Genomic DNA, 26,508 nt, shown 5'->3' on the forward strand with positions numbered 1-26,508 from the left:
GTAAACACCTTATAAAATTCTACCATTTAGGACTTTTAAAGCTTTTCTTTAAGGGATGTTTTTAGACATGAATAAATTTTACAATACTTACTGCTAAAATGTCTGCTTCTACGGGCAGTAGGTTTAAAAATGCAAACAACTGCACAGTCAAGATGGTATAGATTTGTGTGGCCGACAGCATGAGCATCCCTATGGAGAGCAGCATCTCGCTGTCAAATCACCTGGAAGATAAGCAGGTAAATAACAATGAACTCTGGTGCCTTGTCCCTGAAAATAAGTGACTTGCTATATTCATTCCTGATATCCAAAAATATCTCTTTTAATTATGATGATGAAAACATTAAAATTAAACATGTTTCAAAAGCATGGATTTACACAGATTTGAATATTTAGGTAAACACCCAAGGTTAGTCAAAACTTACAAAACTCATGGTGATTAAGTTCTGTGTTTTAACCACACAAAAAAATCTTCCCATAGTTGTTGGTTTACAGTACAACTCATCTACTAATTCAATTTGGGGAAAACTAGGTTTCAATCCAAATAATGATTTAAAAACTCACAAGCACCTTTGCTTTAAATTTTTTACAATTTTAAGAAATTTTTATAATTATTTAAATATAATTGATAAATTCACATTTAATTTACTTTTTATTTATTCTTGCACATTGTGCCTATAGATAATGTAAAAAAACAAAACACTTATAAGTAATACTTTTGCCCTTTCTCTCCTAATATATACATTTTTCCATCTCTACAACCTAATAGCTCTACATCCTAAGAGCAATAGTGCAGATACCTCTCCCAACCTTATGCAATTCTCTACATGAGTCCCTACCTATCTCACAGCAAAAAGATATCATGGAAGGACTAAATGTTAACCAAGCTGAGTTCAAAATTCTCATCAGTAAGCCTCAACCAACTATATAGCATACTTAAAGGTGAGCATAAAGTTTGCCTTTATAAAGAATTACTTCATTAAATATCACCAACTCATGTAATAACAACTGTGATGATGACTACTGTTGGTAAGGAGACTACCACTGACTCAAACTGGTTCTATAACAAACACTGAAAGAGAAATATCTCTGAATAATTTGTGAACTACCACCTTACAAACCCATTAATATCAGAGATGAAATAATGGTGAAAACCTAGTAAATGTATAGATTTGTTCCACAGAGACAGAAAGCAGATTAGTGGTTGCCTGTGGCTGGGGTTAAGAATTAAGGGAGGGGATGGACAGATACAAACAGGGTTTCTTTGCAGGGTGATAAAAATGTCCTAAAATCAGATTGAGGTGATCGATGCTCAACTGAATAAATATACTAAGTCACTGCACTGTTCATTTTAAATGGGTAGATGTTATGGTGTATGAATTATATCTCAATAAAGCTGCTTTTAAAATGTATAGATTTGTTTTAATCCTCACCCGAGGATATTTTTCCATTGGTTACTAGGGAGAGTGGAAGAGAGAGGGAAAAACAGAGAAATATTGATGTGAGAGAAATACATGGATTGGTTGCCTTCTGGTTGTTGGCAGGAGCCCCAACCAGGGCATGGGCGGGGGAGGAGCCTGAAACCGAGGTACAGGCCCTTTACCTGAATCGAATCCCGGACCCTTCAGTCCGCAGGCCGACGCTCTATTCACTGAGCCAAAATGGTTAGGGTAAAATGTATAGATTTATTGATATTGGTTTCTTAGGTAAAGTACATTTTATAATATACCCCTGTGCAGAAAAAAAGCTAACATAACAGGCCTGAGGCTGCTATCCTTAGAAAGGTCTCCTTGTAATGCTGGCCCTTCACTGGCACCTGGGAACTTAGATTTCATAAGGGCTCCTATCATTCCCTGATAAGAACAGCTCCTTGTGTCTAAACTCTGCCTAAACTTTCTTTCCGGGAATCTGAAATTTTGGTACATGCTAGGCTACATGAACAGCACCCAGTGTAAACCATAGACACTGTATCTATGAGCTTTCCTGGCAGACATTTCCAAATCCTATCTAATAAAAGAGTAATATGCAAATTGACCATCACTTCAGAATAAAGATGGCGGTACCCACAGTCAATAAGGAGGGAATATGCAAATTGATGCAACAAAGATGGCGGCAGCCAGAGTGGGCAGGGGGCTTGGCCTCAGCGACGGAGGAAGCCAAGCCAGCTGGAGCAGAGCAGGCCAGAGCACAGCACAGCAGGCAGGGGGCTTGGCTTCCTCCATCGCCCCAGCAACCAAGGAAGCCAAGCCGGCCAGAGCACACGCAGGCAGCGGGCTTGGCTTCCTCCATCACCCCAGCGACTGAGGAAGCCAAGCCAACCGCCGCGCGCATGGGCAGGGTGCTTGGCTTCCTTGGTCGCAGGGACAGCCACTATGGCAGGCCAGATTGACGTCCTCCTGGCAGCGCCATGGGGGTTTGTGGATCTGCGCAGCCATAGGCCTCTGGTGCGCGCATCCTCTCCTGCCCCCTGGCACGCGAACGTACCCCAGCGCACTGTCACCCACGCACGCCTGCAACAGTCCCGGACCATGGCACACGCAAGTTCCCCCCAGCCCCTCTGCTGCACTTCCATCAACTCCAGCATGCCTACGTCCCCCACAGGACGTGCATACATCCCCTCCGGCACGCTCAGGTCCTTTGGAGAGTATCTGGGTGTTCTCCAAAATCTTTTCTAGCCATCATTACAGATAAGACCATTGTGCTTTTTTTCTGACTCATTAACATTAATTTTAGCTTAATATTTTCTTTGTTAATCCTCACTAGAGGATTTTTTTTCCCATTGATTTTCAGAGAGTGGAAAGAGACAGAGGAAGAGACAAAGGATGCTGGGGGGTGGGTGCCTGTGAGATGACAGTAAGAGGGCGGAGTGGTGATGCCCTGTTCCCGCGGAGGACAGTGCAACGACAAGATCACCTCCGTGGGACTAATGCAGATGCTGAGGCAGGAGCATGTGTGGACAGACACACATGGTGGGCGCGGGCAGCCCTTGCTGAGGGGCCTTTGGTCAGCGTTCAAGATCAGGAACCCAGAGGAGGCGAGGAGTTCCATCCTCTCAGTGAAACGGTTGGATAGCTGGGGCAAGTGCAGAGGAGGAATGTGCACTTTGGGTGCCGGCACCCATGAGCAAAGGAGCATAGGGTCAAGTCCAGAGGAAACCAGATGTCAGCTTTGAGTCCTCCTCCAGTGGAGTCACACAGAATATGCTTAATTCCTCATCAGTGATTTATGACAACACTAGAGGTCCGGTGCACAAAATTCGTGCACGGGAGGGGAGGGGGGCCCCCTCAATCCGGCCTGCACCCTCTCCAATCCGGGACCCCTCGAGGAATGTCCTACTGCCGGTTTGTGCCCACACTTTTAACAGATGACAGCTCCATTGTTGTTTCTGACTAAGCCTCACTCGCCTGGGGCCTAGAGCACTTCTGCCAGGCAGCGGGTGACAGGATGTGCTTTCCCGAGTTAATGAGAGAAAACATTAATTCTCCCGCTGCCCGCAAAGGTGGAAAGTACAATGGGGAGACATGTGAGGAGTGAGTGAGGTTCCCTGTCTGGGGGTTCCAAATCTGCCGTTGGTTCCTTTCACTGCTGACTAGAGATATACAGGGTGTCCCTGCAAAATGTATACACATTTTGAATACCTACTAATTCCAATGGGTTTAAGCATGAAAAGAAAGAAACAACAATGGAGCTGTCATCTGTTAATAGTGTGGGCACAAACCGGCAGTAGGACATTCCTCGAAGGGTCCCGGATTGGAGAGGGTGCAGGCCGGATAGAGGGGGCCTCCTCCCCTCCTGTGCACGAATTTTGTGCACCGGACCTCTAGTGTTGTCATAACTCACTGATGAGGAATTAAGCATATTATGTGTGACTCCACTGGAGGAGGACTCAAAGCTGACATCTGGTTTCCTCTGGACTTGACCCTATGCTCCTTCTCTCTTTGTTGATTTTGCTTTATGTCCTTTCACTGTAATAAATCCTATTCTGAGTCCTGTAAATTCTCCTGTTGAATCACTGAACCTGGGGTGCCCCAGGGACCCCCAACACAATCACATTAGACAATTTCTGGTCAAAAATCATATCATAAAAACATATAAATCATTATTAAATAAGGCATAATTACTAGGAAAAAAAATATTGTTTGTTGACCACTGACCTATTTGACGTCCCTTGTAATGTTCTGCGATTGCCAAGTTTGGGGATGAGGAGGGAGAGTTTAGAGCAAGGTGGGGAACATTTTTTCTGCCAAGGGCCATTTGGATATTTATAACATTACTAGGGGCCCGGTGCACGAAATTCGTGCACTGGGTGGGGGGGGGGGAGTGTCCCTCAGCCCAGCCTGCCCCCTCTCACATACTGGGAGCCCTCAGGCGTTGACCCCCATCACCCTCCGATCGCCTGATCGGCCCCTTGCCCAGGCCTGACGCCTCCGCCAGAGGTGTCAGGCTTGGACAGGGGACCCCCATCTCCCCCCGATCACTGGCTCTGGCCCCCGCCCATGTCTGAGGCCTCTGGCCCAGGAATCATGCCTGGGCAGGGGACTCCCATCTCTCTCTGATCGCTTGCTCCACCCCCCGCCCAAGCCTGACGCCTCTGACCCAGGCTTCAGGCCTGGGCAAGGGGACCATCATATCCCCCCAATCCCCAGCTCCGCCCCCCACCCAGGCCTGATGCCTCGGCCAGAGGAGTTGACCCTCATCACCCTCCGATCACCAATCACCGGATCGGCCCCTTGACCAGGCCTGAGGCCTCCGGCAGAGGTGTCAGGCCTGGACAGGGGACCCCCAGCTCCCTGCGGTTGCAGGCTCCACCCCTGCCCAGGCCTAACGCCTCTGGCCTAGGTGTCCGGCCCAGGCAGCGGGGACCTGCAGTGGCAGCGGGGGGTGCCGTGATGGTGGGCTCCGCTTTAGGCCCAGGCAAGGGACCCCTAGCTCCTGGGACTGCCAGCTTCGACCTTGCCCAGCTCCCATCGCTGGCTCCACCCCTACTTCCTGCTATCACTGGCCAGGGCGGCAAAGGCGCCTGATTCTCCGATCATGGCTGGGGGGCAGGGCAAAGGCGGCCCCAGTGCCGCCTTTGCCCTGCCCCCCAGCTCTTAGCTCCCCCCTGGGTTTCCGATCACTGTCAGTGGCAGGGGGCTTCGTCCTGCTTTCCCTTTCGCCTCCCTGCATTGTGCCTACATATGCAAATTAGCCGCCATCTTGTTGGCAGTTAACTGCCAATCTTAGTTGGCAGTTAATTTGCATATAGCCCTGATTAGCCAATGAAAAAGGTATCGCCGTACACCAATTACCATTTTTCTCTTTTATTAGTGTAGACTAGAGGCCCGGTGCACGAAATTCGTGCACTGGGGGGGGGGGGCGGTGTACCTCAGCCCAGCCTGTACCTTCTCCAATCTGGGACCCCTCGAGGGATGTCCGACTGCTGGTTTAGGCCCGATCCCTGTGGTCAGGCCTAAACCGGCAGTCAGACATCCCTCTCACAATCCAGGACTGCTGGCTCCCAACCGCTCGCCTGCCTACCTGCCTGATTTCCCCTAACTGCTTCTGCCTGCCAGCCTGATCACTCCCTACCCACTCCCCTGCCAGCCTGATCACCCCCTAACCACTCCCCTGCCAGCCTGATCCATGCCTAACTGCTCCCCTGCTGGCCCGATCGCCCCTAACTGCCCTCACCTGCTGGCCTGGTCCCTCCCAACTGCCTTCTCCTGCTGGCCAGATCACCCACAACTGCCCTCCCCTGCGGACCATCTTGTGGCAACCATCTTGTGATCACATGGGGGCGGCCATCTTGTAACCACATGGGGGCGGCCATCTTGTACGAGGGTGTGATGGTCAATTTGCATATTACCTCTTTATTATATAGGATTTGCCATACAAAATTATCAACTTAAAATTAGCCTGCTATATTTGTGCAAACATTTAATTAAATCACAACTAATGCTTTGGCAGGACCAGACCAAATGATTTTGCAGGCCTTATATGGCCTGCAGGCTGGACATTTCCCACCCCTGGTTTAGAGGAAAAATAATTCTAAAAATAGGTATAATAACCACAACAACTGTTACAGATCACTTGTACTTAGAGCAACAAGCATTGTTCTAAGCATGTTATTGAATTAAAGTCATCTAATCCTAACAACTCCCTATAAGGTAGGTATCATTTCATAGATGGAGAAAATGTGCTGTTAAATATGCGCAAGGTCAAACAATAAATAACGGCAGAACCAGGATTCAAACCAAGGCTGTGTGCCTCCAAAGGCCACACTCTTGGGTAGAAGTTAGGAGTTGCCCAAGGCATAGAGATTTAAAAAGCACTAACAATCAGTGATTTTAATGTAAAAATGAAAATTAAAATGAGAAGAGACTAGAGAAAACTCTTGAAGGATATCAAAATTTAAAAGTAGGGGAAGAAAGCAGAAAAAAGGAGAGAAAAATACTGATTTCACCAAAGTAAAGAAAGAACTTTTGAGATAAATGTGAGGAAAAGAAAGGCAGCCAATGAAGTAAATGTTGGAAAAGAGGCAAAGGTACAAAAATTTTCCATTTCAGGATCTGTCCAATCAAAACAATTCCATTCCTCTGTAGTCTAATATGTACCCTTGCTCTGACTAACTCTTTATTTTTAAGAATGCACTGTGCTATTGCCAGCTCTGTATCTTTATTCATGTATCATCTAGAAATTAAATACACTTTTCTCTACCTTCAAAGGAAAATTTAGGAAAAAACTAAGAATCCTATGAAGTTGTATGCAAATTTTTGTATGTATAAGTATATGTGGTTTCTGTTAAAGAGATCCATCATTATTAACACAGTCTCAACAAAAGCACAAAAGGGTTTTTTTGTTGTTAAATCTTTCCTTCTCAAAGAAGTCTTCTGGAGACAAAGGTTAACAAGCTTAAATCCTTTCTTTTTTTTAATCATCATTGCAGGATATGTTTATTGATTTTTAGAGAGAGGAGGGAATGGGGAGAGAACAATTGGTTGCCTCCCATACACACCCCAACAGGGGATCAAACCTGAAATCTAGGTATGTGTCCTGACTGGGAATTGAACCCTCAACTTTTTGTTGTACAGGATGTCACTCCAACCCACTGATACTATCTCATTCCCATATAAAAGGTGTTGGCAGCCTTGTCAGAAATCATTTGACCATATATGTAAGGATATATTTCTGGATCCTCTATTACATTCCACTGGTCTATATGTCTATTTTTATGCCAGTAACATATTGTTTTGATTACTATAGGTTTTTGCTCTTTGTCAATATTGTTTCCCTTGAGATTCCATATGAATTTTAGGATGAATTTTTCTATTTTAGCAAAAAAATATCTTTGGGATTTTAATAGGGATTACATTGATTCTCTAGATTGCTTTGGACAATACTGATGTCTTAACAATATTAAGCCTATCAATCCAAGAACATAGGATGTCTATCCATTTATTTGTACCTTCATTAATGTCTTTCAGCAACATAATGTAGTTTTCTGCGTACAAATCTTCCGCCACCCTAGATAAATTCATTCCTAAGTATTTTTTTCTTTTTTATGCTATTGTAATGTTGTAGGCATTTGGACAGACATGAGCAGAGCACAGACAATGGGCCAAGTACAAAAGGTCAACCAAGGTGGAAAGCCCCAAGTGCCTAAGCAGCAGACAATCAATCAATTGTAGGGTGGAACCTCTCCCTCGGGGTGACTTTTCCTCCCCAGCATAACGCTGGTCATGCAGTTTGGACCCCTGTCCTTTCCTCCCTAGAGATAACATCTATGCCTCAGTTGTATTTCAGCTCTGTTGGGGTGTTTCTCTGCATCTAGAAGGGTTCAGGAATCTGGAGAAGGGGCTGTGAGTACATTAATAAAGAGACTAGATATGAAATATAAATTTGGAAGGCATTGTGGGGAGCCAGAGGAGACCTAGCTTCAGTAACCAAGTTCTTCAAATCTCTGGACCCCTACCTTTCTATTAACACAAATTGCCCTAAAGCAAATCAAATATACATATCAAAGGTAAGGTTTTGGTATACAGTAGGCATTGTCAGGTTGAGGGAACTGCCTTCAGCTGTTCCAGTAGCAGGCAATAATATATGCAAGTCTTTAGGTTGGGGGAAATGCTTTCAGCTATTCCAGCAGGCAATAATATGTATCTTCAGCACTGCTAAAGCCTCAAGGTCCACCAACCTTTTGATGAACTTTTTGCATTTATGACCTGCTGGAATTAGCTCCCAGCACAGCTCCAGGCCTAGATAAGCACAAAACCAGCCTCAGGACCAACTGCATTTAATAATGACCCCCTACCCTACTGCCTGCCAATCAATCAGTGGAGAACACAACCCTGAAAGGACAAAGCTGCTGAATATTCTATTAAGATTTTCTCTTAGGACCTCCCCTAAAATTTACACCCTTAAAACCCTGAGGCTGGAGGACCCAGTGCACTCTCTACCCCCACTCGCAGCACACCCCTGCCTTTGCCTTTCCCTCCCTCTTCCCCTTCCCCTCCCGCCAAGCATAACACCATTAGCTTCCTCACTCTCAAGCTCCAAGGGCCCTTCCTTTATCTCTATAACTTGTTTCCTAAACCCACTTCTTCTAGGAATGATTTCTTCTTCAGCTGTGATTTTATAAATAAACTAGTGGCCCGGTGCATGAAAATCATGCACAGGGAGGGGGTCCTTCAGCCTGCCTGCACCCTCTCCAATCTGGGACCCCTTAGGAGATGTCCAACTGCCAGTTTTAAACCGGCAGTCAGACATCCCTCTGACAACTGGGACAGCTAGCTCCTAACTGCTCACCTGCCTGCCTGCCTGACTGCCCCTAACCACTCTGCCTGCCGGCCTGCTCGCCCCAACTTCCCCCCCTTCTAGCCTGATCGCAGCCAGCTGCCTCCCTGCTGGCCTGCTTGCCCCCAACAGCCCCCCCTGCTGGTCTGCTCTCCCCCAACTGCCCACCTGCTCACCCCCAACTGCACCCCCCTGCCAGCACGCTCACCCCTAACTGCATCCCCTTCTAGTCTGATTGCCCCCAACTGCCCCCCCCCGCTGTCCTGCTCGCCCCCAACTGCCCCGCCCTGGTGGCCTGCTCACCCCTAACTGCCGCCCCCTGCCAGCCTGCTCTCCCCCAACTGTGCCCCCCTGCTGGCCTGCTCGCGCCCAACTGGCCCCCGCTGCTGGTCTGCTCGCCCCAAACTGCCCCCCTGCCAGCATGCTCTCCCCCATCTGCCCCCCCTGCTGGCCTGATTGCCCCTAACCGCCTCTGCCTCAGCCCCACCACCATGGCTTTGTCTGGGAGGATGTCCAGAAGGTCCTCCAGAAGGTCTCCTGGTCTAATTAGCATACTCTTTTATGAGTATACTAGAGGCCCAGTGCACAGATTCGTACACCGGTGGGGTCCCTCGGCCTGGCCTGTGGGGATCAGGCCAAAACTAGCTCTCTGACATCCCAGATTGTGAGAGGGCAGTTCTTGGGTGATGCAATCCGGAACTGAGCTCCCTCCTCTCTAGTTCCAGCTGCATTACCAGAGAACCGCAGCTGCCAAGTCACCGCAGCTCAGCAGTTCCTGCATTAAGTGTCTGCCCCCTGATGGTCAGTGCACATCATAGCTACCGGCCAGCCAGTCAGCCAGTCGTCTGGTCGCTTAGGCTTTTATACATATAGATGTTCTCTAACAGTTTGGGTCTTGGCTCTGAATTCTTTCCTAGCCAGAACCCAAATACCAAGGTTGCTGAACTCAAGTTTGATCTGACCCCACCAGTCAGACACCTGGTGCAGTTCCTGCCACCTACAACAGTAAACAATATTGTTTCATATACTTCCTTTGGGATTGCTCAGTTAGTATCTGGGAATGGAACTAAACTTTGCATGTTAATTTTACATCATGCAATTTTTCTGAATTCATTTATTAGTTCTAATAAAATTTTTTGTGAAATCTTTATATGTAAGATCATGTTGTCTGTGAACAGAAATAATTTTACTTCTTCCTTTCCTATTTGAATGCTATTTATTTCTTATTCTTGACTAATTTATCTGGCTAGGACTACCAGTAGTCTGATGAATAGAAGTGGTAAAGACAGGCCTTCTTGTCTTGTTCCCGATCTTAAGGAAAAGCTTTCAGTCTTTCATGACTGAGTATGATATAAAGTGTGGGTTTTTCATATATGACCTTTATTATGATAAGGTAATTTCCTTTTTTTTTAGTTTGTTGTATATTTTTTAATCATAAAAAAAGTATTAAATTTGTCTAATGCCTTTGCCTTTTCTGCATTGAGATGATCATGGGTTTCTCCCCTTCAGGTTGTTAAATGGTGTATTACACCAATTACTTTTCATATGTTGAACCATCCTCGCATTCTAGCAATTAGTCCAACTTAGTCATTTCCTGTTTAATTTGGTTTGCTAGTACTTGTTGAGGATCTTTGTATCACTATTCTTAAGAAATACAAGCATACCTTGGAGAGGTTGTGGGTTGATTCTAGAGGACTTGAAATAAAGTGAATATCAAAATAAAGCAAGTCACACAAATTTTTTGATTTCCCAATGCATATAAAAATTATGTTAACACAATACTGTTGGCTATTAAGTGTTCAATAGCATTATTTCTTAAAAAAATGTATATACCCTAATTTTAAAATATTTTATTGCTAAAAATACTAATCAGCCTAGCCTGCATGGCTTGGTGGCTGAGTGTCAACCTATGAACTAGGAGATCACAGTTTAATTTCCAGTTGGGGCAGATGCCCGGGTTGCAGGCTCAATCCCCAGTGTGAGGCATGCAGGAGGCAGCCAATCAATGATTCTCTCTCATCATTGGTGTTTCTAACTCTCTCCCTCTTCCTTCCTTTCTGAAATCAATAAAAATATATTTTTTAAAATGGTAATCATTTGAGCCTCCAAAAAGTCATAATCTTTCTGCTGTTGAGTGTCTTGCTTCAATGTTGATGAAAACACAGTAACTGTCAAGTGCAATAAAGCAAAGCACAATGAAATAAGGCATGCCTGCATTGGTCTGTAGTTTTCTTTTCTTGTAGTGTCTTTGTCTGGCTTTGGTATCAGGGTAATGCTGGCCTTATAGAATGAGCTAGGAAATGTTCCTTCCTCTTCAATTTTTGGAAGACTTTAAGAAGGAGTGCTGTTAATTGTTCTTTAAGTGTTTGGTAGATTGCACCAATAGAGCCATCTTATCCTGGGCTTTTCTCCTTGGGAGGGTTTAGATTAATTCAATCTCCTTATTAGTAATAGGTCTATTCATATTTTCTATTTCTTCATGATTCAGTTTTGGTGGGTTGTGTGTTCCTCATCATTGATCCATTTCATCTAGGTTATCCAATTTTTTGCTCTACAATTGTTCATAGTGTTCTTTCATAATCGTTTTTTTATTTCTGTAACATCTGTAGTAATGTTCCCCTTTTCACGTCTAATTTTAGTTGCATCTTCTTTTTTCTTAGTAAACATTGCTATAGGTTTATTAATTTTGTTGATCTTTAAAAAAAAAAAAAACAACTCTTGCTTTTGTTAATTTTCTCTTGGCCTCATTTTTGAGAATCTGAGCACCCGGGGTGGCACATATGATTATTGTATGACAAGAGCATAAATGCCAGTTACTCATCTAATGATGATCTGGTAATTGTAAAATTTAAAAACTTCCCCAAGCATCACAGCAAATTCTAACTTCACATTTAAATATGTGACAATACCATACAACTCATCTATAGAAAATTATATTCTAAAACTTCAATTTACATATGGGAATGCATTTAGTAAGTATTTAAGAACAACATTACTTTCAAAAAATTCCTTTCCAAGTAACTTTTCATTCTGAAGATGATTCACATTCTGACATTAACTAGTTCTGTGCTAAATAACACTAATGAAACAGCTAAGCATCTCCATTAGAAAGCCTCTGAACAAGTTCATATTCCATTAGTTGTTAAGCTGCATTCCTACACATAACTGGCATTTCAAAACTGAACCAAATTACTCCACTACTAAAATAATGGTAATCTTTTCCTAGTTTGCAAAAAAGATTAAATGGATAGTAATTTAAATTTGTTCTTCTCCATGAATGTATCTTATACAATATGCATTGAAAGAATAAAAAAATAAATTAATTTATAAAAAGAATACATACTGTAGCAAGCACTAACAGAAAAAGTATGAACAGCTAGTTTTAGTGTAACATTTTTAGTGTATTACTAAAACTATTTTAGTGTAACATTTATAGTAGCCAAATCACATTTCATTTAATAGGTTGCTTTTCTTATAAATGTGCTCATGGTCATATATGTGTATTACTTATATATGATACCGCAACATTCCTCTAAAATAGTGTTCTCAACTCATACAATAACTGAATATATCAATAACTGCATAGTGTTCCTTAAAAAACATCATTGACTTCTAAGAGTTCTAACAACTGGAACAACTAACATATACTACAGGGTGGGACAAAAGTAGGTTTAAAGATGTGAGTATGCAAAACACAGAGTTTATTCTTGTATTATTATTTGTTAATTATTATTTTCCATACAATTGTAAGCCTACTTTTGCCCCCACCCAGTATAGCTAAATTCCAAAAAAGCATAGTTTTTTCAAAGCTTTTAAAGAAATGGTTGAGCAAAAGTGTCACATCAAAATAGAACAATGGGCCTTAACTTTGTAAGTAATAATAAGATGCCCAAAAGTTCTTTCCAAGGAAACCAAAGGTTACTCAGCTAATTTCTCTAACATGAAGCAATTCTCATCTGTTATTAACTATTACCGTCAAAGCAAAATTTTTTCAGATTCCATGACAACTGCTTCAGAACTTGATTTTTCCAACAAATGAAACAAAATTTAAGTTTCAAATTTTGAAGGTTAGCAAACAAATCTCTCTAAAGACAGCAATTCTTTCCAACCACATACAAATTGTTTCCAATGTTTAATGTATACCGAAGTTGATTTTTCCTCCACAGAAATAATTCTTGACTATTTCCCAAAAATATCAACCATAATAGAATTAAGAATATTGTTACTGTTAAGTGACAGCACTCATGTTCTGTTCTTCCCCAAAATATACCTCCTTTGTCTTATGCAGACATAGGCAAATGAGTTGTCCTTTTTGATATAAACATTATTAAGCATTATGCATTAAAGTGAAGTTAATAAACTGTGGTATGTGCATATAATGTAATTCTCTACAATAAAAATGGATGACAGCTACATGAACAACATAGATGAATTTCACAAAAATAATCCTGAACAAAAGTAAGTCACAAAGAATGCAAACACTATATCCCACTCATATAAAGTTCTTTAAGAGGCAAAACAGATATTAGAGATTCATATTTATAAGGTAAACACATAAAGAAAAATGATGAAGTTGTCATCATAAAAATCAAGATAGTGGATACTTCAAGGGTAAGTAAGGGAAGGGTGATCCGGGAAAGGTACTGCTAGAATTCCAGCAATATTCTGTATCTTAACATGGGGTGTGTTGAGATGGGTCTTTATAATTATTCTTTAAGCCACACACAAATGTTGTATGCACTTCCCTGTGTCTATAATATCTAACCCTTTTTTAAAAGAAAAAAATAATAAAGTAGCCTGCCATTTAAAACAGCTTTATTTTTCTTTCTGATTACATGGGAATATTATGAAAGCTAGCAAGCAATAGCCTAACAAGATCACAAGCACACAATGAGAGTCAATAAATAAATAACCATTAAAAACCAGACTCATCTTCAACCCCAGAGATAAATCTTCTTATTCAGTGGACATGAGATTGGGTCTGGTCACCTGTATTATTCATATGATTTACAGGTACTACAAGTGATTCCTATCAACAGGGAAGTTTGTAAAATATGCTTTAGTACATATTACCTGGGGGTCTGTGATAAAAATAAATGTTCCCAGGCACCTCCACTAGAAATTCAGACAGAAAGCCTATAATTTTTCTTTTTAAAAAAATGTCCCCTAGTGAATCCATATGATCAAGCCAAAATTAGAACACACTATTCTCATAGACTGGCATGGGGCACACCAAGTCATTAATCATGAAGCTCTTTTAAGTCAAAGAGAGGTGGGGTACTAGGTCAAATTAGAAAAGAGAGGACAAATGCTAACAAAAATACACTTCCTAATTCTCTCAAATACCACTGTTGTCACACACAGTGACACAGGTTGTCAATCCCAGCAATATGCCACTCAGCAAACACAAAAAAGACAATTGATAACAAAATTGCTTTCATGGATATCAAAATCTTAAGCACTATTTAGGGAAACATGCAGAAAATTCTGGTTTTCTAAGTAATCAAAAATTTTATGCCAAATGTACTTCAAAGTATAAATCTCCTGAGCCAGAATTCTTTGTATGATGCTTCAGACAAATGTCACTACCATTACTATGGACAAATCAGTAGAGAACTTAATTTTGTGTCAGATGCTCTATTATCTGACATAATGTTTGTCTACCTAATCCTCAGAACAACTTTATCAAGTAAAACAAAAACAATGCAGTTTCATTATAAAAACATTCTAGTTTCCCTATTTTAGAGGACTCAACTTCTATGTATAAGTACTAGAAACTGAACAAATGAAATCAATTCCCTTACCCATTATCTCTTCTCCCATCCCTCCGTAATTTATGCATAATTTCTAAACAAAAAACTAAGCATGCCCAATAACCTATACAAAGTTTGGTATTATTTGGCGTAGGGTTATGGGGTACCAGATCAAGTGATTGTAACAACAGTTTCTATAAAATATCACCCCAGAGAACTGTTCTTAGCCTCCTTTTCTGTACACCACATTCTCACCTGAAAAATGTCTGAAACCTGCCAACGTACCTACCATGCCTCATTCCTCTTAATCTCTTCTACATTTTTTATTTATCATAATACTCATTCCTTTCTATCAGGCTATGCTTTCCTTACATGTTATATTTATTGTTTAGTGTCCATATCTGTGGAAAGAATATAAACTCCAATCTTCATTTTATGGATATACCATGAATATATAAACAGTGCCTGGTACATAAAAACTAAGACACAAACTAAAACAAACCATTTTTGTTAAAAAAAAACAAAAAAAAAAAAAAACTAAAACATAATTAGCCCAGGTACTTAATTTGTAGAATGAATGCACACATGGCCTCTCTTAATATTATCTTCCACAGAGCCTCTGAACATGGCCACCTCTTAACTATGGCAAAGAAAATAAATTTAAGACCTTCACACTAAAAATATGCATAAATTCTATGAAACAAAACAACTTGTTAATATATATAAACTCTGGGTGGGACTCTATGGTTTGTATTTTACATTTATCTGCATGTTTCAGAATAAAAAAATTACAATTTTCTAAAGTCTATTTCATTTCATATAATGTACCAAACAAAAGTCTAAAAGAAAATACACAGTATTTTTAATAGAAATTTGTTTCATTTGTTCTAGTTTTCTAAGTGTGCATCACTTTTATACCAAAATAATTTTTAATGAGCAAGCATCAAGGTTTTATAATTCACAAGTCTATTCACAATTTGGAGGAAATATAATTATTTCCTTCTGAAAATGTGTAATTAAAAGAAGAGTGAACAATGGGTAGATCTTGAGCTGAGAGTAAACAAATCCAAGCTGTCATTTTCTCTCTTCAAGTACTCAATTACACTCAAAAGATTCCATTTCACACTCCAGTCTTTATAGTTATAATTATTGCCATACATGTCAATGGGCTTTGAGGCAAGTGAGTCAGTTAGCAATACAGTAATGCGCAGCTTAATGAAGGGAATATGTTCTGAGAAATGTGACATTAGGCAACTTCGTTGTTGAGGGAACATTATAGGGATAGGGTGCACTTACACAAACTTAGATTGTATATATAGCCTCCTACACACATAGGCTATATATCACTCCTAGGCTACAAGCCTGTACACTATGAGACTATACTGAACACTGTAGGTAACTGAAACACAATGGTATTTGTGTACCAAAACATAACTAAACATAGAAATGGTACAATAAAATATACAATGCAACGTACTTTTTTTAAATGGCCAGACACTTAGCATCAATGGAGCTTGTAGGACTGAAAGATGCTCTGGGTGAGTCAGCGAGTAAGTGCTGAGTGAATGTGAAGACCTAGGATATTACTGTACACTACTGTAGACTTCATAAACACTGTACACTTGGGCTACACTAAATTCATAAAATAATATTTCTTCAATAATAAATTAACCTTAGATTATAACTTTTATTTTATAAACTTAATTTTTTAAACTTTTCAACTCTTCTGTAATAACACTTAGCTTAAGACACAAACATTATATAGCTTTACAAAAATATTCTTTCCTTATATCTTATTCTATAAGCTTTTTTCTATTTTTAAGTCATTTTTAACTTTTTAAACTTTATTCTTTTTTTTTTCTACACTTGGTGGCAGACCTTGTTTTACTTTCCTTATTTCTTTTAATAACATTTTTGTTAAAAACTAAGACATATTAACCTAGGCCTACTCAAGGTCAGGATCATTGATATCACTGTCTTTCATCTCCACATCTGGTCCCACTGGAAGTTCTTTGGGGGCAATTAACACCAAGGAGTTGCCATCTCCTATGATAACAATGCTTTCTTTCCAGAAGGCTCTTCTTGGGGAGGTTTCATTCTTCTTAGAAATATGTCCCTGGTGGTTAGCTTGTAAGCAGATTATGTAGCATGAACATTCCTCTCATATCTTTTGGATTAGAGTCCATGTTTTTCAAATGTTTTAAGGAGACTGACTGGAGAGCAATAACCGTCACTGATTTTCCACTTTCGTAGTCCTTAATCACTTTTAATTTCGTTTCCAGGTCAATCACTTAACATGGTTTCTAACTGGCAACATGAGCAGTGGATTTTATGTGCCTAGGAGCCAATGAGATTAAATCAAGCATAGCCCTAGCTGGTTTTGCTCAGTGGATAAAGCACTGGCCTGTGGAACGAAGGGTCCCAGGTTTGATTCTGGTCAAGAGCATGTACCTCGGATGCAAGCTCGATCCCCAGTAGGGAGTGTGCAGGAGGCAGCCAATCCATGATTCTCTCTCATCATTGATGCCTATATCTCTCTCCCTCTCCCTTCCTCTCTGAAATCTGTAATATATATGTGTATACATATACATATTTAAAATAAAAAAAATGGTGTGGTAGCTTGAAAAAAATAAATAGATCAAGCACAAAAGAAAATTATACAACTAAGAGACAGGGATAAACACAAGATGCATGAGGCTGCTGCCAGCATAACACAACATACTGTTTTACAGCAAACTTTTTTATAAATAGAAAGAGTACACTCTAAAATGATAAAAAGTATAGTATAGTAAATATATAAACCAATAATATAGTCCTTTATTGTCAATTAATCATATCAATTAATAATCGTATTTATCAAGTAGTCTATATTGTACATAATTGTATGTGTTATACTTTTATATTACTGACAGCACAGGTTTGTTTATACATGCATCATGACAAACACGTGAGTAATGCAATGCACTACAATGTCAGTAGGAGACAGAAATTTTTCAGCTCCCTTAAAATCTCACTAGAGGCCCAGTGCATGAATTCATGCATGGGTGGGATCCCGAGGGGAGTGAGGGGGGCCAGGATGCCCTTGCCAGGATCCATCCCACTGACATTCGTGCTGGCTGTCAGGAGCCAACCGGTGGCCACTTTTTTTTCCAATTTATTTATTTATTTTTTTATTGCTTAAAGTATAACAAAGGGTATTACATATGTCCTCCCCCCCCCCCCCGCCCTTGACAGTCCCCTAGCCTCCCCTACCCCCCAGTGTCTTATGTCCATTGGTTATGCTTATATATGCATGCATACAAGTCCTTTGGTTGATCTCTTACCCACCTCCCTCCTGCCCCCCAACCCTCCCCGGCCTTCCCGCTGCAGTTTGACAATCTGTTTGAGGCAGCTCTGCCTCTGTATCTATTATTGTTCGAAAGTTTATAATGGTCTCTATTATCCATGAATGCGTGAGATCATGTGGTATTTTTCCTTCATTGACTGGCTTCTTTCACTTAGCATAATGTTCTCCAGTTCCATCCATGCCGTTGCAAATGGTAAGAGTTCCTTCCTTTTTACAGCAGCATAGTATTACCACAGTTTTCTAATCCATTCATCTGCTGATGAGCACTTAGGCTGTTTCCAGATCTTAGTCCTGCAGGTCCAATCTCTGGAGAATGGGCCAGGCACCAATGGACCAGCACTGCCAGCATGATCCCAACAGCACTGCTGGCCTCCTTGGGCACCGCAGCTGCTTCCCCTCCCTAGACCCTCTGCAAGGAAGAAACAATATGAAAGCTAAGAAAAAATGGTAATGAGTAATCTAAACCTGCAACTTAAAGAATTAAAAAGAGAGCAACAAGAAACGCCCAGAGTAAGCAGAAGGAAGGAAATAATAAAGATCAGAGCAGAAGAAAACAACATAGAGACAAAAAAGCAATACAAAAGATCAATGAAACCAAGAGCTGGTTCTTTTAAAGGATAAACAAGGTTGGTAAACCTCTAACCAGGCTCACCAAGAAACAAAGAGAGAGGACCCAAATAAACAAAATCAGAAATGAAAGAGGTGAAGTAACAATTGATCCAACAGACATATAAAGGATTGCAAAAAAAATACTATGAACAACTCTAATACAACAAACTGGACAAACTCGACAAAATGGACATATTTCTAGAAAAATACAAGCTTCCAAAACTCAATCAGGAAGAATCAAAAAACCTGAATACACTGATAAATTATCGGTGGAAAAAATCTTCCAGCAAGCAAAACCCCTGGTCCAGACAGCTTTACAGGGAAGATCTACCAAGCATGCAAAGAAGAAATAAAACCTATCCTCCTCAGATTACTCAAAAAATTCAAGAAGAAGGCACACTTCCAATCTCTTTCTATGAAGCCAGCATTACCCTAATCCCAAAACCAGATAAAGACACTACAAAGAAAGAGAATTACAGGCCAATATCCCTGATGAACATAGATGCTAAAATCCTCAACAAAATTCTAGCAAATCGGATCCAGCATTACATTAGAAAGGTCATACACCATGACCACGTGGGATTTATTCCAGGGATGCAAGGCTGGTACAATATCTGCAAATCAATAAATTTGATACAACACATGAATAAATTTTAGAGATAAAAATCACATAATCATATCAATTGATGCAGAAAAGGCATTTGACAAAATCCAACACCCTTTCCTGTAAAAACTCTTAACATAATAAAAGCCTTGTATGAAAAACCTACAGCCAACATCATACTCATTGGGCAAAAACTAAATCCATTTCCCCTAAGAACAGGAACAAGACAAGGATTCACCACTCCTGTTTGACATAGTACTGGAAGTGTTAGCCATAGCAATCAGACAAGAAGAAGAAATAAAAGGTAGCCAAATTGGAAAAGAAGTGAAATTGTCATTATTCGCAGATGACATGATATTGTACATCAAAAACCCTAAAGACTCCATCAAAAAACTACTAGATTTAATAAATGAATTTGACAATGTAACAAGATACAAAATTAACACTCAGAAATCTATGGCTTTATTATATACCAACTGGGGGCCCAGTGCATGAATTAGTGCACCTTGAAAGGAACTGTGGGCCATGAGGCTGTGGTAGGCACAGAGGAGGGTCTCAGCCCATTCTCCATGCCCCTATTGGCCCCTCCCACCATGGCTCTCAGTCCCCTGTCTGCTGGCAGCCCTGCTCCTACCCACTGACGGCATGGAGCAGCTGAAGCCAGAGCCAGCAGTGAATGTTAGCAGGGCCAGCATCGGGGGCAGTTGCAAGCAGCGGCTACTGCCCCAATTGCCCCTCAGGAGCAGGGGGAGGTGGAAAAGCCCTCAGGAGCGAAGCGATCAGGGCTGGCAGCCACTGCTCGCACCCACTGATAGCGCCAAGCAATCAGGAACTGGCACCAGGCACTGGCAGCGGGTATGAGTGGTGGCTCCAGCACTGTCTGCAGGTGCAAGCGGGGCCGGCACCAGCAGCTGGTACAAGAGGCGGCTGCTGGCCCTGATCACCCCTCAGGAGCAGGGGGAGGTGGAGAAGCCCAAAGGGGCGACTGGGGCCAGGAGCTGCCACTCACACTGACGGCGCCAAGAGATCAGGGCCGGCGCCGGGTGCCAGCAGCGAGAGCATGCAGTGGCTCCAGCACCGGCAGCAGGTGCAAGTGCATGGTGGGAGCGCAGCGTGCGGGAGCAAAGAATTTTCAGTAACCACCAGAGGCTCGCCCCAATGACAGCGACTAGCACTCCACTTTGGTCTTGCGCCCCTGCTCACCTGTACAGTTGTTCCACTGTTACGTCTATTTGCATATTAGCCTTTTATTATGTAGGATAATAAACTCACAGAAAGAGAAACTAAAAAAGCAATCCCATTTGCCACTGCAACAAAAAAATTAAAGATACCTAGGAATATATATATAACCAGGGAGACAAAAGGACCTGTACTCAGAAAATTACAAGACGCTGAAAAGAGATAGAAGAAGACATAAACAACTGGAAGAATATACCATGTTCATGGATTGGTAGAATCAACATCATTAAAATGTCCATACTACCCAAAGCAATCTATGGATTCAATGCAATCCCTATTAAAATACCAATAGCACATTTCAAAGACCTAGAACAAACTCTCCAAAAATTCATCTGGATTTTAAAAAGACCCCAAATAGCTGCAACAATCTTGAGAAAGAAGAACAATGTTGAAGAGATAACAATACCAGATATCAAGCTATATTACAAAGCCACTGTTCTCAAAACTGCCTAGTACTGGCACAAGAACATACATATAGATCAATGGAATAGAATAGAGAACCCAGAAATCAACCCAAGCCATTATGCTCAATTAACATTTGACAAAGGAGGCAAGAACATACAATGGAGTCAAGACAGTCTCTTCAATAAATGGTGTTGGGAAAATTGGACAGATACATGCAAAAAAATGAAACTAGACCACCAACTTACTCCATACACAAAAATGCACTCAAAATGGATAAAGGTCTTAAACATAAGACGGGAAGCAAGCCATAAAAATCTTAGAAGACTCAATAGGCAGCAAAATAGCAGACATATGTCGTAGCAATATCTTTACCGATGCAGCTCTTAGGACTATGGAAACTAAGGAGAAAATAAACAAATGGCACTGCATCAAAATAAAAAGCTTCTGCACAGCAAAAGAAACCTTCAACAAAACAACAAGAAAGCCTACTGCATGGGAAAACATATTTGCCAATGCTATCTCAGATAAGGGTTTAATCTCCAAAATTTACAGGGAACTCATACACCTTAACAAAAGGAAGATAAACAATCCAATCAAAAAATGGGCAAAGAACTTAAATAGACACCTTTCAAAAGTTGACATACAGAAGGCCAAGAGACATATGAAAACATGCTCAAAGTCACTAATCATCTGAGAGATGCAAATCAAAACGATGATGAGATACCATCTCACACTTGTCAGAATGGCTATCATGAACAAATCAACAAATGACAAGTGCTGGCAAGGATGTGGAGAAAAAGGAACCCTTGTGCACTGCTGGAGGCAATGCAGACTGGTGCAGCCACTGTAGGAAACAGTATGGCGTTTCCTCAAAAAATTAAAAATGGAACTTCCATTTACCCAGTGATCCCACTTCTAGGAATATATTCCAAGAAATCATAAACACCAATCAGAAAGGATATATGCACCCCTATGTTCATGGCAGCACAATTTACAAAAGCTACCATTTAGAAACAGCCTAGGTGCCCATCAGCAGACCAGTGGATTAGAAAACTGTGGTACATCTACACAATGGAGTACTACACTGCTGTAAAAAATAAGGAATTCTTACATTTGCAACAGCATTGATGGAACTGGAGAGCACTATGCTAAGCGAAATAAGCCAGTCAGAGAAAGATAAATATCACATGATCTCACTCATTTGTGGAATATAATGAACAACATAAACTGATGAACAAAAATAGAACCAGAGATACAGAAACATTGAACAGACTGTCCAACCTATGAGAAGAGGTGGGGGGTGAGGGGGTAAGAGATGAACCAAAGGACCGGTACGCATGAATATGAGCATAACTAATGGACAAAGACAGTAGGGGCCATGTGCTGGGGGGTGGTGGTGACCAGGGAGAGGTCAATGGGGGAAAAAGGAGACTCATGCACTAGTACAATAAAAAATTTAATTTTTTTTTAAAAGCTAAACATAGGATTACCATATGACCAAGCAATTCCACTCCTGGTATATATCCAAAAGAAATAAAAATAGGCATTCAGATGAATTCTTATACATTAATGTTCATAGCAACAATACTGACAATGTTCAAAGGGTAGAAAGAATTCAAATGTCCATCAACAGATAAGTGGATGAAGGGTAGTATATACTATCCTATATAATAAAGAGCTAATATGCAAATGGTCATCACACCCTCACGCCCTCACGCCGGGGCACCTGAGGCCGGGGCCGAGGGACCTGAGGCCGGGGCTGAGGGACCTGAGGCCACGCCCTCACCCTGGCGCCGGGGCACCCAAGGCTGCGCCCCCCACCCAGCAGGGCTTGACGGGGGACTTCAGGCTGTGTCCCCCCATCCAGCAGGGCTTGACGGGGTACCTGAGGCTGCACCCCCTGCCCACCGGGGCTTGACGGGGGATCTGAGGCTGGGCCCCCACCCTGCAGGGCTTGACAGGGGTGGGGCCGGCCAGATTGGGTTTTGCGCAATTCCAAGGCACGTGGGTGGGTGGAGACTTGACTCTGGGTCCGCAGCACACCTCAGACTCTGACAGGAGGGAGAGTTTCATATACATTTTACTGATTTTCTTTCATCTCTGATACTTCTATTATAGAGAATGGGCAAATAGCAATATTAAAATATTTCTAATAATTAATTAAATATTTTTCTAATAAATTCCCTTTTAATGTGCACAAATTTCATGCACCAGGCCACTAGTACAACAATAATGATTTAACTGTAAAAAGCAAAGAAGTACTGATATACACAATGTGTCTTGCAACAATATGGAAGATCCTCAAAAAGAATATGCTAGTGAAAGGATCAAATACAAAGGGTCACATATTATATAGCTCCATTTATATGAGATTTCCAGAATAAACATGAGATGTCCAGGAAATTCATAGAACTAGAAAGCAAACTGGTGGTTGCCAGGACTGGGGGCAGCAGGAAATGGGGAGTAACTACTTAATTGGTTTAGGGTTTATTTTGGAGTGATAAAAATGTTTTGGAACTATATAGCAGTAGTAGTTGTACAACACTGTGAATGAACTAAATGCCATTCAAATGCTAACTTTAAAATCATTAATTTTATATTACATCAATTTCACCTCATAAAAATGTTAAAGCAATTAATTTTTATGATACATGTTGACAAATGTATAAATTACAACCACAGTTCTTCCTTTTTGAAGGTCAAACATATAAATTACAAGCACCATTAATTAGGCAAATAAAGCACTCTTCAACATTTGAATTTTATAACTAAGCAAAATAGAAATTAAACTCCTATTCTCTTTCATGGCCTGATTTAGAAATATTCACCAATCACCAAGTGTGGTTATTTCCCCCGTGGAAATTCATTCCCTCTATAAAGTGTAACTGGATAGCAAGATCATTAAAAATTGAGCCTGAACCAGAGTCACATTCAATCAATTAAAATTCAACAAATTTCTAGCCCCTTGGAAATGATTATAAATCAAATTCTTGTATCTGACCAGAGCAGGTCTCTTATTTCAATGAGCAGAATATCCCAAAATTTCAGCTGTCTTTTCAATTTATGGCTATAAACATTGAAATGTTTGTGGGTTTTTCTTGATTTTTTTAATCCTCACCCAAGAATATGTTTATTAATTTGAGATAGAGAGGAAGGACACACAGAGAGATAAACAGCAATGTGAGAGAACAACATCAATCAGTTGCCTATTGTATGCACCCCGACTGGGGATCAAACCTACAACCTTTCTGGAGTACTGGACGACACTCTAACCAACACTGAAATGTTTTTTTTGTTTTGTTTTATTTTTTTTTTGTGGGGTTTTTTTTGTTTTTGTTTTTTAATATATTTTTATTGATTTCAGAGAGGAAGGGACAGAGAGTGAGAGATAGAAACATCAATGATGAAAGAGAATCATTGATTGACTGCCTCCTGCATGGCCCCCACTGATGACCAAGCCCGCAATCCGGATATGTATCCTGACCAGGAATCGAGCCATGACTTCCTGGTTCATGGACCAACGCTCAACCACTGAGCCACACTGGCTGGGATGCAATGTTTTAATGTCTAAAATTTTCAAGGTTACTCATACTCTAAAATCACAAAATTGACATTGTTCCTCAAACTTTATTTCACAGTTAAAAGACTGATTTCCTCAAGTAGGACTACAATGTTGAAATTACTAGAAATAACGTAAGTATCTTCCTCATGGACCTTTTCCTTAAAAGAATTATAAAGGTAGATATAAAAATGCCTGATCATGTTACTCTCTGCATAAAATTCCTTAACAGATAAAATAAGTTTCAGAAAAAAGCTCAAAACTAAATAGTGAACTAGCACAGAAAGTTCTTCATAAACTGGCTCTATGATGCTAGCTATTCCTTCTTTCTTCTCCGACCATATGAACTTTTTCTTTTCCCAGCCATTGTGCCAATTTAAACTAATTTAATTGTTCATCACTTTCATTATTCTTTAAACTCTCTGAAGTTAGAAACTAAACCTTTTCAATCTAATATACTCAACATCTAACACAATAATCAAAGGCTGCTGTAAAATTAAAGTATGAAAATATGGGTCCAAAGACAGAAGCATGGAAGAGGTTGACCAATTTCAGAGGGAACCTGGGGGGGGGGGGGTGAGGGGAGGGGGGTGTTAACCAGGGAACTTATATACATAGCCCATGGACACAGATAATAGTGTGCTGAAGGCTTAAGGCTTGGGAAGGGTGGGTGTGGGATGGAGGGAGTCAATGGGAAAAGAAAAAAGGGGGGAACAACTGTAATACTTTTAACAATAAAGATAATTTTTTTAAAAGATCCATTATTAGTATGTAAAGTATCATTGCTTGTTTTTTTTACATAATGCAAAAGGGAAAACTATATATTAGGCTATAATTTGCTTTTTTTGAAATTACATTGTGGTCTTACTAGTAAATAACATCAAATAGGTAACATTAATTTTGTAGGCATCTTTTTTAAACATCTGGTTTGTTAAAAAGAGTATAAATTTAGTTCCTATTATTATTCAATGAAAGCTCATGATCAGCTCTATTTTATCTACATTATAAAGTAAAACATTTCTGCAACAGAGACTGTAAAACTGTAAGAAATCTTAAAGGCAGATTTTTCTAATGTGATTTTTTTTCTTTATTGAATAAGATATTACATATGTGTCCTTATCCCCCTATTCCTCCCCCGCCCCCCCCACACACACACACACACACTCGTGCCCTCACTCCCCTAGTGTCTGTGTCCATTGGTTATGCTTATATGCATGCATACAAGTCCTTTGGTTGATCTCTCCTCCTTCCCCCTACCCTACCCTGCCATCCCTCTAAGGTTTGACGGTCTGATCGATGCTTCTCTGTCTCTGGATCTGTTTTTGTTCATTAGTTTATGTTGTTCATTATATTCCACAAATGAGTGAGATCATGTGATATTTATCTTTCTCTGACTGACTTATTTCGCTTAACATAATGCTCTCCAGGTCCATCTATGCTGTTGCAAATGGTAGGACTTCCTTCCTTTTTATAACAGCATAGTACTCCATTGTGTAGATGTACCACAGCTTTCTAATCCACTCATCTGCTGATGGGCACTTAGGCTGTTTCCAAATCTTAGCTATGGTAAATTGTGCTGCTATGAACATAAGGGAGCATATATACTTTCTGACTGGTATTTCTAGTTTCTTGGGATATATTCCTAGAAGTGGGATTACTGGGTCAAATGGGAGTTCCATTTTTAGTTTTTTGAGGAAATTCCATACTGTTCTCCACAGTGGCTGCACCAGTCTAAAAGCAGATTTTTTAACTAGAAAATTTTAACTACCTCATTTTACAAATGAGGAAAGGAACAGAGGTTAAGTTATTTATGCAAAGTCACCCTTAATGTTTATGTTTTCAGCTGCAATATAACTCTACCTCCATTTCAACCTCATAGGTAAGCCAGGAAATGCAATTCATAGCACCCTTTTCTTTTTCCCTACCTCCAATCTAGTGAGAGGATAAAGGTCCTTAATATTTGCTACATTTAACTGATTTCTTTATCTTTAAGATATGGTCCCCACCTTAACACAACCTTCCCCCCCCCATTAGTAAGTACCTACATTTGCTAATTATTAAATACATCTAAGTCATTCAATTGGGAAGGGAAATGGGGAGACAAACATGAGTAAGAATGACATTGTTCCTTCAAAGTGCTCTACAAAACTAAGTACAATGTGGTAAAGTGCTTTTATCACCCGTTTAAGACGGTGTCTTTTTTTTCCCCAAGGGAAAAAGA

General features: G+C 40.7%; 1 protein-coding gene across 5 annotated transcripts in view; it reads right to left on the minus strand.

The window, feature by feature from the left end:
• RNF13 (ring finger protein 13) overlaps positions 1-26,508 on the minus strand; it is a 163,403-nt gene that overhangs the window by 127,987 nt on the left and 8,908 nt on the right. For 3 of the 5 annotated variants that reach the window (XM_081087434.1, XM_081087436.1, XM_081087435.1), the window contains exon 2: positions 92-221. The exons of 1 other annotated variant lie outside the window; for it this stretch is intronic. In XM_081087434.1, the coding sequence (XP_080943560.1) occupies positions 92-205 (114 nt within the window). In that variant the 5' untranslated portion in view covers positions 206-221. Of the gene's footprint in view, positions 1-87; positions 222-26,508 lie in introns of all 5 variants that reach the window. One more of the 5 variants, XM_081087438.1, reaches the window with a different exon arrangement.

This window comes from Myotis nattereri (genome assembly GCF_964212035.1).
Source record: "Myotis nattereri genome assembly, chromosome: 3".
NCBI classification, from domain to species: domain Eukaryota; kingdom Metazoa; phylum Chordata; class Mammalia; order Chiroptera; family Vespertilionidae; genus Myotis; species Myotis nattereri.